The following is a 21,561-nucleotide window of genomic DNA, read 5'->3' on the forward strand; positions in this document are numbered from 1 at the left end:
TGGGTCTGACTAAAGCTTTAACAAAAGAACAACAACAGCGTGTACGGAATTGTAAGATTTAAATAGTGGAATAAAGAGCAATTAGTCTTTTATGGCTTTGTGTCTAAGTACATGTTGTAATTGAGCGCGAAGAGATTTACCTTGGGTCTGACAAAAGCTTTAACAAAAGAACAAAATATATGTAATGCTCATTTTCATTTCGTATTCTTCACAAGTTCAAAGTAACGGGCACTGTCGTTCTCACTCAAGCGCTTTATATCTAGAAATCAATCTATTCAGCTAATCTAACTAAAATATCGTTGAAAATTGCCCGAGAAGCAACCGAAACTGCGATTAATCCAAAAACGCAAAGTTGACAATGGAGGCAGAGGATATCGCTAGATTTTTCCCTTGAGAAAATTTTAATTTTTCTGGGAAACGGCACACAAAGTAGTGGACTTGCAAATGTCCTCTTTGACCAATAGAACGAACATCTACAGAATTAGTGAAGCTAACTGTTCATTATACATCGCCACCGGTTTGTCTGCATATGCAAAGGCACCAGTGTAGAAGCACAAAATGATCAGAAGCGGAGTAATATATGCTCGCGTCATGTCTCAAAAAAAAAAAAAAAAAAAAAAAAAATTTACTAAATAGTCATCATTTACAATAACAAAGAAAAATGACGTGGTACCCCTATTTTCTACAAAAGTGTGATATGGGATAATCATGTATGGCTAGTTAATGAGGATGGAGACAATGATAACAGAGGCGTTCAGTATGATGACTGATGTTTTGAACCAAATATCGGTAATACAAACAAAAATTAGTTCCTATATGTATAACGATTATTAATATAGTAAGTGTAAACAACTGAAGTAAAATAATTATGAACGAATTGAATTAAATCCCATTGTATAAGGTCCAGTAGACAGTTTTATATGATAAATTATGCTCTATGTAAAACAAAGACAAGTATGTTCTAAGCTTGTAATTTCTGAACATGCCCTCTAAAGTCATTTGCAATAAATGTCACAAAATATGTTAGTATTGAGTGTTATTTTATCATGAAGTATAATTTATACACTTTTAAAATAATTTTTATGACAAAATGTCAATCCAAAATTAAATTCCTAATAACTGTAAAATAATAATGAGGAATACCCTAAATTTTTCTAAATGACATATCAGTGAGTCCCAGACAAACTGTACATCAACTATAGTTTGCATACGAGGATTACTGTGGCTGCAGGGAATTTTTCTGCTCAATTCAAAAATTTGCCCAGTTTGATTTAGTACCTGTTGGAAACAAGCTCCACAATCATCAGCATTCTTCTTCCGCGGTGAAAGCTTTTCTAAGGTTTCTGTGCTTCTTCTGTGGATGTTTGCTGGAACGTTCCTTCCTTTCTTCCGTTGCAAGTTTTGTGTAATCGCAGGCGGTAATACTACAAGGCAAGTTACGAGACGGAAATGTATCGCTCTTAAGCACTCGTTTTCGTGGTAAGGTAAATTTAGCAGTTCCGAAACCAGCTAACCTATTTCTTTGAAATGACTGCATATTCAAACGTTTGCAACGTTTACAGCGTTATTTCTATAGCACGTCGAGAGTCAAATCGTTAGCGGATTTGCAGTGCAAGGGAAAAAGTGAAGCACTACGTCAGTCTCTTTAGTGTTGCTTGCATATATTCAAAACTTTTTCACCTGCAAGGCACTCTCTAAACAACAGTAACCAAGCGAAAACGACAGGGCTCACGAAACCACACAGCCTCAACATACAAATATAGGGTACGAAGTGGCCGTGCGGTTCTAGGATAGCCGGCACGGTAGCTCAGCGTGTTCGGTCAGAGAGCCGGTTGGCCTCTGTAATAAAAAACTGAGTGGAAGGATCAACCACCGAACTTGAACAGGATGTCTTGCGACGTCCGCAAAAAAAAAAAAAAAAAAAAAAAAAAAAAAAAAAAAAAAAAAAAAAAAAAAAGGCGGTGCAGTCTGGAACCGCGAGACCGCTACGGTCGCAGGTTCGAATCCGGCCTCGGGCATGGATGTGTGTGATGTCCTTACGTTAGTTAGGTTTAACTAGATCTACGCCCGCATCTCGTGGTCGTGCGGTAGCGTTCTCGCTTCCCACGCCCGGGTTCCCGGGTTCGATTCCCGGCGGGGTCAGGGATTTTCTCTGCCTCGTGATGGCTGGGTGTTGTGTGATGTCCTTAGGTTAGTTAGGTTTAAGTAGTTCTAACTTCTAGGGGACTGATGACCATAGCTGTTAAGTCCCATAGTGCTCAGAGCCATTTGAACCATTTTTTGAACTAGATCTACGTTCTAGGGGACTAATGACATCAGAAGTTGAGTCCCATAGTGCTCAGAGCCATTTGAACCATTTTTTATTTATTTTATTTTTTTGGGTACGAAGTGCTCCTCTTTGACGTCAACGCACAATGAGGAAGAATAATAACTCAGTGTACAGCAGTTACTCAAACCCCCATAGCGAGTAACTTTCTCCATTCACAATATTGTTTGAGTAAAAGTGCGATTATTGTTGGTACCCTTAACAGCTACGATGGTGTCCAAGAAGAGTAAATATGAAGCGGAGAATAAAGTGTTTAACCGAGAGAGCGGGCATAGAGATTCGTTTTTGTAGAGAGAACCAGTAAACCAATGGATTTCTTATGTCAAATGACAATGTCACAGTTCAAAGCCTGTAATCTGAAACGACACCATGAAACAACTTGTTGTCAGTTAAGGAAAACCAATCCGATTTGTGTGTGCGTGTGTCTGAACGAAATGATGTTATGTCAGTTTTAAAATAAAAAAATAAACTGTTTTTAATTAATGAAACAGAAATGTCTCTTCGTTAATGCAAACTGGTTTCTGAACAACGTAGCTCTCTTCGATTCTAATATATGGGGTGTTACTAAAAGGTACGGCCAAACTTTCAGGAAACATTCCTAACACACAAATAAAGAAAGGATGATATGTGGACATGTGCCCGGAAACGCTTAATTTCCATGTTACAGCTCATTTTAGTTTGGTCAGTATGTACTGTACTTCCTCGATTCACCGCCAGTTGGCCCAATTGAAGGAAGGTAATGTTGACTTCGGTGCCTGTGTTGACATGCGACTCATTGCTCTACAGTACTAGCATCAAGCACATCAGTACGTAGCATCAACAGGCTAGTGTTCATCACGAACGTGGTTTTGCAGTCAGTGCAATGTTTACAAATGCGGAGTTGGCAGATGTCCATTTGATGTATGGATTAGCACGGGGCAATAGCCGTGGCGCGGTACGTTTGTATCGAGACAGATTTCCAGAACGAAGGTGTCCCGACAGGAAGACGTTCGAAGCAATTGATCGGCGTCTTAGGGAGCACGGAACATTCCAGCCTATGACTCGCGACTGGGGAAGACCTAGAACGACGAGGACACCTGCAATGGACGAGTCAATTCTTCGTGCAGTTGACGATAACCCTAATGTCAGCGTCAGAGAAGTTGCTGGTGTACAAGGTAACGTTGACCACGTCACTGTATGGAGAGTGCTACGGGGGAACCAGTTGTTTCCGTACCACGTACAGCGTGTCCAGGCACTATCAGCAGCTGATTGGCCTCCACGCGTACACTTCTGCGAATGGTTCATCCAACAATGTGTCAATCCTCATTTCAGTGCAAATGTTATCTTTACGGATGAGGCTTCATTCCAACGTGATCAAATTGTAAATTTTCACAATCAGCATGTGTGGGCTGATGAGAATCCGCACGCAATTGTGCAATCACGTCATCAACACAGATTTTCTGTGAACGTTTGGACAGGAATTGTTGGTGATATCTCGATTGGGCCCCATGTTTTTCCACCTACGCTCAATGGAGCACGTTATCATGATTTCATACGGGATACTCTACCTGTGCTGCTACAACACGTGCCTTTACAAGTACGACACAACATGTGGTTCATGCACGATGGAGCTCCTGCACATTTCAGTCGAAGTGTTCGTACGCTTCTCAACAACAGGTTCGGTGACCGATGGATTGGTAGAAGCGGACCAATTCCATGGCCTCCACGCTCTCCTGACCTCCACCCTCTTGACTTTCATTTATGGGGGCATTTGAAAGCTCTTGCCTACGCAACCCCGGTACCAAATGTAGAGACTCTTCGTGTTCGTATCGTGGACGGCTGTGACACAATACGCCATTCTCCAAGGCTGCATCAGCGCATCAGGGATTCCATGCGACGGAGGGTGGATGCATGTATCCTCGCTAACGGAGGACATTTTGAACATTTCCTGTAACAAAGTGTTTGAAGTCACGCTGGTACGTTCTGTTGCCGTGTGTTTCCATTCCATGATTAATGTGATTTGAAGAGAAGTAATAAAATGAGCTCTAACATGGAAAGTAAGCGTTTCCGGACACATGTCCACATAACATATTTTCTTTCTTTGTGTGTGAGGAATGTTTCCTGAAAGTTTGGCCGTACCTTTTTGTAACACCCTGTATAAGCTTACTGCTCCCAGAGGTAAAGTTAATGGCGACGCCTGACACTGAGCGCACACACTGCACAGGGAGAGCTCCGCATCGCGTCACGCGTGCCCGTGGCGCTGCTGCTAAACACGGCGACACGCGTTGGCTGCCACGAGCACCTCCGTGCCCCATTACACAGATTTATGCGCCACTGCGTCACCACAGAGCGCAGGCGCCGGTGGTCACGCGCGGTTAAACTGTCCCCGTGCTACCGGCCCACCCCTCCATAAAACAACTGCAGGCATCAGGCTGCCACCGTCCAACGCTTACTCATACCAGGCCACGGGGCTTTGTTATTAATCGCGTCTCTCCCCAGTTAATCAATAGGTAAATCGCTTCCGAACACGAGTCCCCATTAGCACTGAAAGACCTCGGCAGAATTTATTACAACTGTCTGCAGTGCTTGTCTTGTTCGTTTGCGATGCAGAAATTACAAGTCTATGATGAACATCTTTAGTCTATCCGTTTATTAACGAATAAAAGCACACTCCATTTTGACGTTGTCTTCAGTAGTGGCTCTCTATGCTAGTCTCTCCTGTGCAACGCTCTTTATTTCAGAATAACTACTACACTAACCAGAAAGGTGGAAGGAGTATATAGAGGGTCTATACAAGGGCGACGTACTTGAGGACAATATTCTGGAAATGGAAGAGAATGTAGATGAAGACGAAAAGGCAGATACAATACTGCGTGAAGAGTTTGACAGAGCACTGAAAGACCTGAGTCGAAACAATGCCCCGGGAGTAGAAGACATTCCATTAGAACTACTGACAGCCTTGGGAGAGCCAGTCCTGACAGAACTCTACCATCTGGTGAGCAAGATGTATGAGACAGACGAAATACCCTCAGACTTCAAGAAGAATATAATAATTCCAATCCCAAACAAAGCAGGTGTGAAAGATGTGTAAATTACCGAACTATCAGTTTAATAAGCCACAGCTGCAAAATACTAACCCGAATTCTTTACAGACGAATGGGAAAACTCGTAGAAGCCGACCTTGGGGAAGATCAATTTGGATTCCGTAGAAATATTGGAACACGTGAGGCAATACTGACCTTACGACTTATCTTAGAAGAAAGATTAAGGAAAGGCAAACCTATGTTTCTAGCATTTGTAGACTTAGAGAAAGCTCTTGACAATGTTGACTGGAATACTGTCTTTCAAATTCTAAAGGTGCCAGGCGTAAAACACAGGGAGCGAAAGGCTATTTACAATTTGCACAGAAACCAGATGGCAGTTCTAAAAGTCGAGGGGCATGAAAGAGAAGCAGTGGTTGGGAAGGCAGTGAGACAGGGCTGTAGCCTGTCCCCGATGTTATTCAATCTGTATATTGAGCAAGCAGTAAAGGAAACAAAAGAAAAATTCGGAGTAGGTATTAAAATCCATGGAGAAGAAATAAAAACTTTGAGGTTCGCCGATGACATTGTAATTCTGTCAAAGACAGCAAAGGACTTGGAAGAGCAGTTGAACGGAATGGATAGTGTCTTGAAAGGAGGATATAAGATGAACGTCAACAAAACCAAAACGAAGATAATGGAATGTAGTCGAATTAAGTCGGGTGATGCTGAGGGAATTAGATTAGGAAATGAGACACTTAAAGTAGTAAAGGAGTTTTGCTATTTGGGGAGCAAAATAACTGATAATGGTCGAAGTAGAAAGAGTATAAAATGTAGACTGGCAATGGCAAGAATAGCGTTTCTGAAGAAGAGAAATTTGTTAACATCGAGTATAGATTTAAATGTCAGGAAGTCGTTTCTGAAAGTATTTGTATGGAGTGTAGCCATGTATGGAAGTGAAACATGGACGATAAATAGTTTAGACAAGAAGAGAATAGAAGCTTTCGAAATGTGGTGCTACAGAAGAATGCTGAAGATTAGATGGGTAGATCATATAACTAATGAGGAGGTATTGAATAGAATAGGGGAGAAGAGGAGTTTGTGGCACAACTTGACAAGAAGAAGGGACCGAGGTAGGACATGTTCTGAGGCATCAAGGGATCACAAATTTAGCGTTGGAGGGCAGCGTGGATGATAAAAATCGTAGAGGAAGACCAATAGATGAATACACTAAGCAGATTCAGAAGGATGTAGGTTGCAGTAAGTACTGGGAGATGAAGAAGCTTGCACAGGATAGAGTTGCATGGAGAGCTGCATCAAACCAGTATCAGGACTGAAGACCACAACAACAACTACACTAACTACATCTACATCTGCATGGATACTTTGCAAATCACATTTAAGTGCCTGGCAGAGGGTTCATCGAACCACCTTCACAATTCTCTATTATTCCAATCTCGTATAGCGCGCGGAAAGAATGAACACCTAAATCTTTCCGTACAAGCTCTGATTTTCCTTATTTTATCGTCGTGATCGTCCCTCCCTATGTAAGTCGGTGTCAACAAAATATTTTCGCATTCGAAGTTGGTGATTGGAATTTCGTGAGAAGATTACGTCGCAACGAAAAACGCTTTTCTTTTAATGATTTCCAGCCCAAGTTCTGTATGATTTCTGTGACACTCTCTCCCACATTTCGCGATAATACAAAACGTACTGCCTTTCCTTGAACTTTTTCGATGTACCCCATTAGTCCTATCTGGTAAGGATCCCACACCACGCAGTAGATTCTAAAAGAGGACGGACAAGCGTAGTGTAGGCAGTCTCCTTAGTAGGTCTGTTACATTTTCTAAGTGTCCTGCCAATAAAACGCAGTCTTTCATTAACCTTCCCCACAACATTTTCTGTGTGTTCAAAAATGATTCAAATGGCTCTGAGCACTATGGGACTTAACAGTTGATGTCATCAGTCCCCTAACTAATCTAATGACATCACACACATCCATGCCCGAGGCAGGATTCGAACCTGCGACGTAGCAGTCGCGGGGTTCCAGACTGAAGCGCCTAGAACCGCTCGGCCACAACGGCCTGCTCCATGTGTTCCTTCCAATTTAAGTTGTTCGTAATTGTATTACCTAGGTATTTAGTTGAATTTACGGCTTTTAGATTAGGCTCATTTATCGTGTTACCGAAGTTTAACGACTTCCTTTTAGCACTCATGTGGATGACCTCACGCTTTTCGTTATTTAGGGTTAACTGCCACTTTTCGCACCATTGCGATATTTTCTCCTAAATCGTTTTGCAATTTGTTTTGTTCTTCTGATGACTTTATTAGTCGATAAACGACAGCGTCATCTGCAAACAACCGAAGACGGCTGCTCAGATTGTCTGCCAAACCGTTTATATAGATAAGGAACAGCAAAGGGTCTATAACACTACCTTGGGGAACGCAAGAAATCACTTCTGTTTTATTCGATAACTTTCCGTCAGTTACTACGAACTGCGACCTCTCTGATAGAAAATCACAAATCCAGTCACATAACTGAGACGATATTCCATAAGCACGCAATTTCCCCACGAGCCGCTTGCTTGGTACAGTGACTAAAGCCTTCCGGAAATCCAGAAATACGGAATCGATCTGAAATCCCTTGTCAATAGCACTCAACACTTCATCTGAATAAAGAGCTAGTTGTGTTTCACAGGAACGATGTTTTCTAAACCCATGTTGACACACAGTCAACATGGGTCAACATGGGTCAATAGACTGTAATTTAGTGGATTACTCCTACTACCTTCCTTGAATATTGGTGTGACCTGTGCAACTTTCCAGTCTTTGGATACGGATCTTTCGTCGAGCGAACGGTTGTATTTGATTGTTAAGTATGGAGCTAATGCATCAGCACACTCCGAAAGGTACCTAATTGGTACACAGTCAGGACCAGAAGACTTGCTTTTATTAAGTGATTTAAGTTGCTTCACTGCTCCGAGGATATTTACTTCTACATTACTCATATTGGTAGCTGTTCTGGATTCGAATTCTGGAATATTTACTGCGTCTCCTTTTGTGGAGTCTTTTTACTGTAGTCAAGACTTGGTATCCATCTACAATTTTACCCCCAACACCTCCATCCGGATTTACCGTTCCTTAATGCCTCAGGATGTGTCGTATCAACCGAATCCTTCTTCTAGTCAAATTTTGCTATAAATCTCTTTTCTCCTCGGTTTGAGTTAGTACCTCCTCATTAGTTATTCGATTCAGCCATCTAACTTTCAGAATTCCTCAAAAGCTTCTGTCCTTTTCTTGCCCAAACTGCTATCATTCTCGTTTCACTTTCAGATGCCATACAAACACCTTCACAAAAGACTTCCTATTACTTACAGCCGGCCGAAGTGGCTGTGCGGTTAAAGGCGCTGCAGTCTGGAACCGCAAGACCGCTACGGTCGCAGGTTCGAATCCTGCCTCGGGCATGGATGTTTGTGATGTCCTTAGGTTTAACTAGTTCTAAGTTCTAGGGGACTAATAACCTCAGCAGTTGAGTCCCATAGTGCTCAGAGCCTATTACTTACATCTGTAATCGATGTTACCAAATACCTATTTTTCTCTTGTTATATCTTCTCTAGTTCGGCCATCATCAGTTATTTTGCTGCCCAAATAACAAAACTCGGTCTACTACTATTACTGTCACATGTAATGTAATTCCCTGTACATCTCCTTATCTCTTAATCTTCTTCCAAGGCTCAGTCTATTCCGTTCGACTTCTCTTCCAACTTCTTTGCCGTCTATGAGAAAAATAAAGTGTCATCGCCAAAATTTTTCTTGCTTCTCCCTGAATTTTAATTCCCTTTCCATGTTTCTCCTTGGTTTCCTTCACCGCTTGCTCAACGTACAAATTGAATAACATCAGGGCTAGGCTACAACCTGTCTCACTCGCTTCTCAAGCACTGCTTCTATTTCATGCACTTCGATTACTATGATTACTGTCTCGTTTCTGTACAAGTTGCTTTTTAATCAACCTCTCATTAAAATTTCAGAGAGTGTAGACCAGTCAACATTGTCAAAAGCTTTTTTTCTGTGTCTACAGACATTATAAATATAGGTTTACCTTTATTCAAGCTCTATAAAAAGCTGTAGGGTCAATGTTGCCTCAGGTGTGTCTTCATTTCTCTGCAGCCCACACTGATCCTCCCCAGTGTCGTCTTCGGCCAATTTCTAATTCTTCGGCAAATAATCCGTGTCAGTATTTTGCACCCATAACTTATTAAACTTGTAGCTCTGTAATATTCATACCTGCCGGCACAGCTTTCTTTGCAAATGGAATTCACAGTTTTCATGAAGTCTGGAGGTATATTGCCAGTCTCGTATATCTGGCACACCAGTCTGAATCGTCCTGTCCTGGTTGGCTGTCCCAAGAATCTCAGTAATTCTGAGGGTATGTCGCCTACTCCAGGGGTTTCATTTCACCTAGATATGGCGCTCTACCATATTCTTCTCGCAAAATCATACCTTCCATCTCATCTTCATCTACTTCTCCTTCCCAATCAGTAATATTTTTCTTATATTTGTTTTCTTAATATACACTCCGACTTATTCCACCATCCAGCTCTCCTTTACTTGCTTAGTGCTGGCTTGCCGTTTATGCTCTTGGTAATCATACAGCTGCTTCCCTTTTCTCCAAATGTCTCTTTAATCTTCCTAGAGGATGCATTTATTTTTCCTCTGGTCATGCATGTTTCTATAGCCTTGTATTTGTCCTTTAGCCGTTCCTGTTTAGGCATTTTGGCTTTTTTTTTTCAATCTTACATTTTAGACATCTGTATTCTCTTTCACCTGATTTATTTGCTGTATTTTTATACTTTCTCCTGATGTTAACCAGTGATTTCTATTATTCCTGAACTTATTTATGGATTCTTCCGTCGCTTCTTGGTAGAATAATTCCATACTGAGGGTTGAATAACACTTAGGCGGTTTTTTGTTCTACTGACTTGTATTTGTATGAACTAGTTTTCGGCTTATTAGGCCATCTTCAGATAACTACTGGCTATTGTTTACAAGGAGCTTTTGTTCTTACGAACCAAACATTCTGGACTAATACAAAATTGTTGAGGCTTTCGTGGCCACTTGTTGACAAACTGCCTATTGGCTTCTGTCTCGGGTTCTTCGGCCGACGTTCATCTAATGATTTTTCTGACGTTTCGCCAGCACGAGTGGCTGGCATTGTCAAAGCTTCACCCTCCATTGCCGGTGGTGAACTGGAGCCGAGCTCGCGGCCGCAGACTATATGTACCTGGCGCACCAACGTCCGAGGGCTTCTCCGCGGTCATTTCCGGTGCGGTTCTCCTCTTGCTACCTGCGACGGTCGTTCGCTGCAGTACGGGAAGCCAGGATCCGTTTACCTTAAGGCTTTCCTCTTTCTTGTTCAAACTGTTCGCGTGTTTTTGTATTTCTACAGCTTCTCTGAACAAGCGCGTGTGATAGTGGTTCTCTACAGCCAGAACTTCCGTGTCGGCGAATTTTATTACGTGGTCGGTCTCATTCAGTGCGTGTTCTGCCACGGCCGATTTCTCCACCTGCCCCAACCTGCAATGTCGCTTATGCTCCTTGATCCTGGTGTTAATGGATCGTCCAGTCATTCCGACATAAACTTTTCCGCATGTGCATGGTATGCGGTATATTCCCGACATTGCAAGTGGGTCTCTTTTCTCCTTCGCCGATCTAAGACACTCTTTGATCTTCCTTGTCGGTTTGAAAATCGTCTTTACGCCATGTTTGCGCAATATACGGCCGATTCTGTCCGTCACTCTGGGAATGTATGGCAGAAAGGCCGTACCCGACATTTCTTTTTCTGGTTCCTTACTTCACCGAGTGTTTGGCTCAGTTACACTTCTAATATAATTCGTGGAGTACCCATTGCTCCTCAGGACAGTTTCCAGGTGTTGCATTTCTCGTTTGAGGTGTTGCGGCTCACATATTCGTCCTGCTCTCGTTACGAGCGTACTAATCATGCCTCTTTTCTGGCTCGGGTGGTGGTTTGACAGTTTGTGCAGGTATCGGTCCGTGTGAGTCGGTTTTCGATACACGCTGTGTCCCAGGTTTTCGCCGTCCCTTGTGACCAGCACATCTAGAAATGGCAGTTTCTTGTCCTTTTCTACTTCCATGGTAAATGTTATGTTGGCATGGAGGTTGTTCAAGTGTCTTAGAAAGTCACCGAGCTGTTCTTCACCATGGCTCCGCACCACGAAAGTATCATCGACGTACCTGTACCACACCTTAGGTTTGCAAGTCGCCGAGTCCAGTGCCTGTGCTTCGAATTGTTCCATGAAGAAGTTGGCCACCACTGGACTGAGAGGACTACCCATGGCGACGCCTTCCAGCTGTTCGTAGAAGTCGCCATTCCACGTGAAATAGCTCGTGGTGAGACATGCATGGAAGAGCTTTCTGATGTCTAGCTGGAACATGGAACCGATGTGCTCCAGAGCGTCACTGAGTGGCACTTTCGTAAATAACGAAACAACATCAAAGCTGACCAGGATGTCGTTTGGTGCAAGTTTCAGTTTCTTCAGCTTCTCAATGAAATGTCCTGAGAAAAGGACAAGAAACTGCCATTTCTAGATGTGCTGGTCACAAGGGACGGCGAAAACCTGGGACACAGCGTGTATCGAAAACCGACTCACACGGACCGATACCTGCACAAACTGTCAAACCACCACCCGAGCCAGAAAAGAGGCATGATTAGTACGCTCGTAACGAGAGCAGGACGAATATGTGAGCCGCAACACCTCAAACGAGAAATGCAACACCTGGAAACTGTCCTGAGGAGCAATGGGTACTCCACAAATTATATTAGAAGTGTAACTGAGCCAAACACTCGGCGAAGTAAGGAACCAGAAAAAGAAATGTCGGGTACGGCCTTTCTGCCATACATTCCCAGAGTGACGGACAGAATCGGCCGTATATTGCGCAAACACGGCGTAAAGACGATTTTCAAACCGACAAGGAAGATCAAAGAGTGTCTTAGATCGGCGAAGGAGAAAAGAGACCCACTTGCAATGTCGGGAATATACCGCATACCATGCACATGCGGAAAAGTTTATGTCGGAATGACTGGACGATCCATTAACACCAGGATCAAGGAGCATAAGCGACATTGCAGGTTGGGGCAGGTGGAGAAATCGGCCGTGGCAGAACACGCACTGAATGAGACCGACCACGTAATAAAATTCACCGACACGGAAGTTCTGGCTGTAGAGAACCACTATCACACGCGCTTGTTCAGAGAAGCTGTAGAAATACAAAAACACGCGAACAGTTTGAACAAGAAAGAGGAAAGCCTTAAGGTAAACGGATCCTGGCTTCCCGTACTGCAGCGAACGACCGTCGCAGGTAGCAAGAGGAGAACCGCACCGGAAATGACCGCGGAGAAGCCCTCGGACGTTGGCGCGCCAGGTACGTATAGTCTGCGGCCGCGAGCTCGGCTCCAGTTCACCACCGGCAATGGAGGGTGAAGCTTTGACAATGCCAGCCACTCGTGCTGGCGAAACGTCAGAAAAATCATTAGATGAACGTTGGCCGAAGAACCTGAGACAGAAGGCAATAGGCAGTTTGTCATTCTGGACTAAGATACAATGCTCTTACATCGATCTTTAGTTGTGGTATTGTCTTTCGAATTGTCAACCGGGTCTTTCGGCTTTTTGTTCTGTGAAACTGTTCTTTAACATAATAAATCACATTTTATGATTTGTCAGTAACATGTATGACAACAACTAGAATTATTTAGAATACACGTTATTACAATTTTTGGTATTTGTTGTGGACAGTTGTACTGGACATTAATTGTTGGTTGTACAATGGCGATGTTTTCTTTGGGTGTTACATTTTGTTATTAGAAAATTGTGCATTAATATATACCAAATATTACATTGTTACAGTTGAGTTACGGTTATGAATGTAAACACATATGGGATATTAGATTATATTGGGGTGTGAATTTGTTTACTATTGGGACACTTAGTGGTTAGTAGCAGGTTTACTTTATTTTTTAAAGTTTAAGAGTGTTGATGTGCTCAGTTGCAATTGGTGATTTAGAACCAGATGGGGATTTAAGGCTACGTGTTTGTTAATTTCAAGTACTTCTAGTAGGCTGAGTTTTCTGCCTTTGTTGGCTGTATGTGGCACTTTTGTGTGTGTTAGATATTTGTGTCCGTCTTTGAGCACATGTTCAGCAAAGTTGAGTCTGATTTATATAATCTCCAGCTGCGTTCATGTTCAGTCAGCCTTGTTGATATGGCCTGCCCATTTGACCAATGTACAGTTTATTGAAGCCAGTGCAGGTTATTTTATAGACCCATTGTTGCTTTGTTTATCTGTTTTGTCCTTGCTGTTGAATAGGAGATTAGCTGTCGTACCTCTTACATAAAATGATGTTTTATAGTTTTGAGATTTCAGTGTTTTGGCTAGTTTGTCTGATAACTTACCTAGATATGGAATAGTACACCAGTTGGTTTTCGGTGTAGTTGTCATTGTAGAGGGGGCATAAATGTAGAGCAAGACTTTCCTTCTTTGTTTCTTGTGCAGGATTTTGTCAACTAATCCAGGGTTATAGCCATTGTTATATGCAATATATTTAATGGTGTCTACTTCTGTTTGGAAATCCTGTTTTGAGATTGGTATGGATGTGAGGCAATGAACCATGGAATGGAAGGCTGCATGTTTGTGTGTTATTGGGTGTTGTGAACATGAGGTTATTACTGTGTCTGTTGTGGGTTTTCTGTAAATTTTGAAAGTTTGGTGGTGGTGATATCTATGTTAAGTTCTAAAAAGTTAATGGATTTTTCACCTAGCTTCATGGTCAATTGTATGTTTTTGTGTTGTGAATTTAGATGATCTAGGAATGTGGTCAGTCATCTGTTGGTACCTGTCCACATACACAATACATCATCTAAATATCTGTACCAGTATTTAATATTATTACTGAGGGGCTCATTTTCTAGGAATTGTTTTTCGAAATTGTCCAGGAATATTTCAGCTAAGAGGGGACTGAGAGGGGACCCCATTGCCAATCCTTCTAGCTGTTTGTAATGGGTACCTTCAAATTGGAAATAATTTTGTTTCAGACATGTTTGGGTGGCAAAATTTATGTCTTCTACTTGTACTGGGTTGACACCTGCTCTGTATAACAGTTCTGTCAGAATACCAAGGCATTCTTGTGTAGGTATGTTTATAAATAAGCTGTTTAGGTCAAAGGATACTAGTTTTGCACTACTTAGTTTTGTAAGGTCTTTAATTTTGTTGAGGTCCACTGAGTTTACAATTCCAAACTTAGATTTGAATTTTGTTTTGGTTTTGATACAGGAATTAAGTTCTTTGCCGATTTTGAAGTTTGGTGCGGTGTAGGTTGGGACAACTCGTCTTAGAGAATGATCTTTTTTGCATAGTTTAGGGAGTCCACACAGTTTAGGAGCTATTGGATTCACGTTGATCAAATATTTAGCTTCATAATCGTGTATTATACTTTTGCAGGACTCAGTTAAGTTTTTAATTTCTTCATTAAAGGTTTTTGTGGGGTCTTTGTTAAGGACACAGTAAGTATTGGGTCTGAGGAGTTGTTTCACTTTTTCAACATATTTACTTTTGCCCATGAGATATTACTTTTATCTGCTCTCTTAATAATTGTTTTGTTTTGGATGATTTTCTTCTTTAGGTTATTCAGTCTGTTGTGGTCACTAGATTGAGTTTCACTAGCGTTACACTCGAGCCATTTTTGTATATCACGCCTTGCTATGTGTTTGGTTGCAATGCCTTTGTTTATATTGTATTCTATATCAACTTTTAATACATCTAACTGCTTAGTGGAAGGTTTATGATGAGGAGCATATTTGAAACCTTTTGCTAACACTTCGATTTCCTTTGTGGAAAGGACTGTTTCTGGTAAATTTACCACTCGTTCAGAAAAGTTTTGTTTCGGTTTTGTGTTTAAGGTTGCACTTCGATCACATAGGTTGTTTATTTTACGTTTCTGGCGTAAGAACATATCATGGATTATGTTTTGCACTTGTTTCCTTATTTCACTATCAAAAACGTCGAACTCACACGGATGTAGAATGCTTGTTCATACAAATAAAAATCAGCAGAACAAAAAACCGCTTAAGTGTTATTCAACCCTCAATACTCCTGATCTTTTTACCTACTTCAGTTCTCAAAGTTACCCATTCGTCTTCCTTCGTCCAACGTTACCCGATGCTTCTTCTGAAGCTTTCAACACCCTCGGGTTCTTTCAATTTATCCAGGCCCATCTCCTTAAAATCCTAAAATACTACCTTTTCGCAGCTTTTTCAGATTCAATCTGCAGTCCATAACCAATGAATTGTGATCAGAGTCTTCATCTGCAGCCGGCCGGGGTGGCCGATCGGTTCTAGGCGCTACAGTTTGGAACCGAGCGACCGCTATGGTCGCAGGTTCGAATCCTGCCTCGGGCATGGATGTGTGTGATCTCCTTAGGGTAGTTAGGTTTAAGTAGTTCTAAGTTCTATGGAACTGATGCCCTCAGCAGTTAAGTCCCATAGTGTTCAGAGCCAGCCATTTCTTCATCTGCACCTGGAAATGCCTTACAGTTTAAAATCTGCTTTAGAAATGTCTGTCTTATCATTATACAACCAATCTGAAATATTCCACTCTCCGCAACTCTTTTCCACGCATATAACCTTCATTAATCACATCATTTCCTCCGTTGATAAGAATAATCGTGTTCTCCACATGTCTTCAATAGTACATTATTTTATCACTTGTCGTTTGGTGTAAGTAAAGAATTTATTCTCAAGATGGTTTAGAAAATATCTGCAAGTGTGCCAGTGGGACAACATCCTATTTTAAGTCCCTTCTCTAATTTACATATTTTATTTTGAAACGTAAAATATTTATGAGATGGTGCTAAAATGTTATGGTAACGGAACGTCCTTGGTGGTGTATAAAGCTTGGAAGGAGTAAAGGCAATACTCCACGAATAGTTGCGAATTGTTGAAGCACCGAGTTGTAAACCTGCACACACGAAAGACTGAGGACGTTGTTAACTTTTGAACGAATCGTTGTTCAGGACTATGGAGAACAGGCAAACACAAATGCGCAACTGCATTGTCTCAGCTGACTATATTTTCTTCCGCATTGCAGCTCCACTGGGGTGAGAGTTTATAATGTGTTGTGCGATGTGGGTGAGGGGAGAAAGGAGTTGGGGAGGAGGAGGGAGAGGTGAGGGGCCACTTCACCAGGCACATCCCCTCACCCCAGTCAAGCTGAAGTGTGGGAACGATGTAGTCAATCAGAACAACGCAGCGGTGCGGAAGTATTTGTGCATATGGGTACTCTGTAAATCTGAAGAAGGATTCGTCAGAAAGCTATCAACATTTTCAGTCTTGTCTGCGTGTCTGTTGATGACACAGAGCCTCACTTATTAGGTGAGTTGTAATACCTATATCTCATATACAACGTGTAAAAAATGACGGTTTAAAAATGTGGGAGACTGCAGAGGATGAAATTTTGGACGTTTTGCTATGAGGAACCTATAGCCGGAAATGTGAAATAAAGTTTCTACAGCCGCCACTGGGCTGTTGAAAATCCACACGCTACCTCTCAGTGAACATCTAGCCTGGAATTCTTGGAGACCACCTTACTGGACCACACATCCTTCCAGATCGTTTGAACTGTGCATAATATTTTAACCTTCTGTACAATGCCTTGCCTAAACTTCAGGACGACAGGTTAGGTTAGGTTTGTGTTGTTTAACGTCCCGCCGACAACGAGGTCATTAGAGACGGAGCGCAAGCTCGGGTTAGGGAAGGATGGGGAAGGAAATCGGCCGTGCCCTTTCAAAGGAACCATCCCGGCATTTGCCTGAAACGATTTAGGGAAATCACGGAAAACCTAAATCAGGATGGCTGGAGACGGGATTGAACCGTCGTCCTCCCGAATGCGAGTCCAGTGTGCTAACCACTGCGCCACCTCGCTCGGTGGACGACATTTCCCTACAACTGTACACTAGTTTATGGTCTCGGATAGACGATTCTCCAGCGCACTTTCATCGCTGGACCAGGGCATATCTCACAGACAATTGCAGGCAGAGAGTATTTTGAATGGGTGCCCAGTTTCCTGACCTCACAACTCTTCACTTTCTTGTCTGGGGTTATGTAAAGTCGCTTGTGTATTCAGCGCCAGTAGGAACAACACCTGAACTTATTGAGCGCATCTTTATAGCGTTTGACACCATCAGAAGGGAGAGTGGAATCTTACAGAGAAACACGAAACATGGATCGTCGGTGCACATTATGTAACGAAGTTGATAATCGTCACATTGAACTTTACAGATTCGGTTACAGTGTTTGATTTTACACTACTGTAGTTTGAAAAACGTTTATTGACAATATTCTGGGGAGGATAATACAAGTCTGGTTGCCTATCTTAAAGTGCATGAAATGTTTTCTGAAGCCGTTTCATATTGGAAAAAAAAAAGCAATTAGCGTGAAGGAGGAAAGCTTTTCCATTTAAGAGTGGAAGCAAGAGTGTTTTAGGATAAACGTTTAGTCTGTGAAAATGTCTTTAGAAGCAGAGCCAAAGTTCATTTTTATCAAGTACCAGACAAGAAACAGGTCTTAGTCTCTCTGAGGAAACTGCTAGTAAATTCAACTGAAATAAATTGGTGAAACTGCAAAAATTCTGAAACTAGGTTTCAACACGAAAATGTGAGCCCTGCCCTGGTTACTGTATTTTAGCCAGCGTCACAAAATTCTCTTCAAGTAGACATCTCAAGAGCCCTTTTAAATAAATGCTATATTATCCTCCCCTTTCCAATGTCTAGACTAATGCTGTGCGGAGCAGGGTTGCACCATTGTTCCTAATTAACTTCATGCTGCCACATTTGGACGATTTCAGTGGTTGGAAAATTGGTCTTTTCTTGATTTTTAACTGATATTTCAACGCCATTCAATGGGAAGGTGGATAAAGGGGGAAGGGTGATAAAATGAACCACTAAACTTCTCTATACTAGGTTCTAGCACCTGCAATGGAAGAGGATGAGTTAAGAGTAGGAGGGTTAAGTGACGTTGTTATGAATGGGGTGGTAATAGTGTTGGAGCGCTTGTATAAGGGGCATGTAGTGCAAGGGTGTGATCAGCAGGATGCATTAGATTTTAGAGAGGGATGATTAGAATGGATGCCTGGCCACGGCTGTGGCGCCATGAAAAGGAAGCCAGGGGAAGGAGAAGGGAACACTGATGGGTGGAAGGGTAGGTAGAGTGGGTTAGCTATGATAGAAAGGATAGCCGTCAGATAAAATTTCCTTGTTTCGAAGTCTGTTGAAGTTGTATTGGGAGGTGACGAGGAAGCTAAGGAGGTGTAAGATGAGTGGGAAGTATTGGTATTGGCTCGGCAGCGTGCCAGTATGGGTTACTTAGGGCTACAAGAAAGGGTTGATGGAGGCAAGTTTGCGGGATGTGTACGAAGTATGGAGATATTCAGCGTCAATGAGAAGGGAGAGGAAATTGATGAATCGGTAAAGGTGTCGAGTAAGGGAGCGTGAGAGGATGCAATAAGCGAAACGAAGTCCTTCTATTCAACATCTGAAAATACTGATTGAAAGTGATTGGAGTGTATATCCATTACACTGGAGAGGATAGGTCGAATCAAAGCTTTGTTTGTGTAGAGAATGATGGACAGATGGAAATTCCGTGTTTGGCCAGATAGTAATTTTAATCTGCTGTGTGCTCTGTGTTGCATGGTTAGTGGATTCATCCTATAACTGGATTTTGGAAGGGCTTAGCTTGAGGAATCACTGGATACGACAGGATGTAATCTGGCTATTGGTCACAGTTCAGAGATGTTGGTACATGTAATATAACTCCCGTTGTGCGTAGTGCTTCTGGAAGTAATCTGGTGGTGTGTCTGCCGCAGCTGGCGTCGGCGCTGGACCACCTGCACGCGCGGGAGCTGGTGCATCGCGACGTCAAGCTGGACAACGTGCTGGTCTTCCGGTCGGATTTCTCGCGCGTCAAGCTCTGCGATTTCGGCGAGACGCGTCGTGCTGGCACGCTGGTGCGCAGGCGCAACGAGTGGTTGCCGTACTCACCGCCAGAGGTGCTGCTCACCAACACCGACGACACCTACAAGTGAGTTCTCATCCACGTCTCGTTGTCAGGTTACTAAAACAGAGTGAAATCTTGTTTTTGAGTGTTGGCAGAAGTGATATTTTTGCAACGTATACTGACCCAAGCCATGCAGTTGTTTTAATAATAATTCTGAACGTAAGTACGGCTCAAAAATCTACGAACATAGCCCCTTCACCCAGCCCAAGCAAACCCACCTCTGCAACATGCTAATTACACCACATACTGAGCTAACCACCACACCCTTCAACTTTCCTGTCCTTTCTTCCAACGTTGCTTGAGTCTGCTGGTGGAGTTGTCTAATACATGGAAACTTTGAGTAAATCCATAGAAAAACGGAGCTACCATCGTTGGTCAAACCACTTGGATATACTGATACCCAATTTTCCAACCACCCAGTTCCTCCTACTAGCACAGTAAAGTATTTAGGGCTAACCCTCGGTAGAAAACTAACGTGGAATATGAGCGTCCATATCATCCAACATACAGCCCTAAACTGACTACAACTACAAATAGGCAGCACCTGTGATCTACACCCTGCTACCATCGCCCTCACCTGTAAATCCCTTTCCCATTCCACCATAACTTACGTCTCGATCTCTGCCTCTCGTAATTTCTACAGATCCTTTCAAATCCTAAAAGTACACGAGTTCCACTTCATCATCCACAACCACCTATCTCCTCTAATTTGCGTTCTATAACTCATCCATTTCCCACACCTTCTTCTCTTCCTGGAACACTTCCAGACCCAGTGGATTAATTGGAAAACCCAGTTCTAGCACCCAGCAGAAGAAAGGACATTAAAGAAACCATCCGTTTCCTTTGGACATTGGTTCCCATACATTTTCTCGAGGTCGACAGTTTGCAGCACATTGAGCGGCAGGACGAAGTTCTTGACAACCTGTGACACTGATGACTGTCCCCAGGTGATTCAACCTTCCTCTGAGGACAATTTTGGCCTGTAGCCGCACTGAATGTCATCTCACCCATAGTGTGGCTGCAATTTTTGCTCCGGTCTACAGCATGAGACCTTCAAAATAATTCGAAGAAATTTGAATGTGAATTGAAGCAGCAAAGGATGCCTATGCTTCTTCACTCCTCCTGTTTTGCACCCTCCTGCGGCGTGATCATGGGGGGGGTGTGACACTGACATACCGTGGATAAAACGGCAAAGGGTCCATCTAAGATTCTCCAGTTCAGTAACTCCCTTGGTGCCACCTGCCCACGAGTTTTTAGCACTTTAAAAATGTACGAGTAGCTGTACAGAGACAGTCCATGACGGAGTCCTAGGCACCTGCATACAGGTAACCCGCTCACATTCTTCCAATTCTGCGTGCCCCCTTACAGGTAGGGCAAAAAAATGTTCAAATGTGTGTGAAATCTTATGGGACTTAACTGCTAAGGTCATCAGTCCCTAAGCTTGCACACTACTTAACCTAAATTATCCTAAGGACGAACACACACACCCATGCCCGAGAGAGGACCCGAACCTCCACCGTGACCAGCCGCACAGTCCATGACTGCAGCGCCTTAGACCGCTCGGCTAATCCCACGCGGCTAGGTAGAGCAGTACTGTAAACTGCCTGCAAGCGCCTAGGACTCCACAAGGGTTGTCTTTGTACAGGTACCTTTTAAAGTGTTCAACAAAGGTGGGTGGCAGGCACAAAGGGTGGTGCCGAACAGGGTACTCTCAGAGCAACCCTTTGCTGTTTTATTAATGCATGTTTCAATGTCACTCCCTGTACTGCTTCAGATCACGTTCAAATTTCGTCGAATGATTTAGTGATTACACCATGTATACAAGAGCAAATAATGCGCTTGTGCTGCACTCGAAAGGGTGCCATCACGTTCACTGTGGTTGCTAGCCCACTGTGTTCTTAGAGAAGGGTTGAATCAGCAGGGGAGTGTCAGTGGTGTCAAATGTTGTCAAGAACGTCGTTCTATCGCGCAATGCATTGCGAACTGTAGTTTTCGACCGTGAAATGTGTGGGAACCAACGCCCAAAGGAAAGAGGTTTCTTGGACTTCCTTTATGCCACCCCGTGAGGTGTTTTCGCGTCGAGCGGCAGTGTATCTGGAATGTTTCCTTTGGCAAT

At 42.8% G+C, this 21,561-nt stretch overlaps 1 protein-coding gene across 2 annotated transcripts in view; it reads left to right on the forward strand.

Moving 5' to 3' along the window:
- The window catches only part of LOC126253575 (serine/threonine-protein kinase meng-po), a 354,496-nt gene that overhangs the window by 288,213 nt on the left and 44,722 nt on the right, over nt 1-21,561 (forward strand). For both annotated transcript variants that reach the window (XM_049954998.1, XM_049954999.1), the window contains exon 5: nt 19,255-19,469. In XM_049954998.1, the coding sequence (XP_049810955.1) occupies nt 19,255-19,469 (215 nt within the window). The remainder of the gene's footprint in view (nt 1-19,254; nt 19,470-21,561) is intronic.

Source organism: Schistocerca nitens, chromosome 4 (assembly GCF_023898315.1).
Source record: "Schistocerca nitens isolate TAMUIC-IGC-003100 chromosome 4, iqSchNite1.1, whole genome shotgun sequence".
NCBI classification, from domain to species: domain Eukaryota; kingdom Metazoa; phylum Arthropoda; class Insecta; order Orthoptera; family Acrididae; genus Schistocerca; species Schistocerca nitens.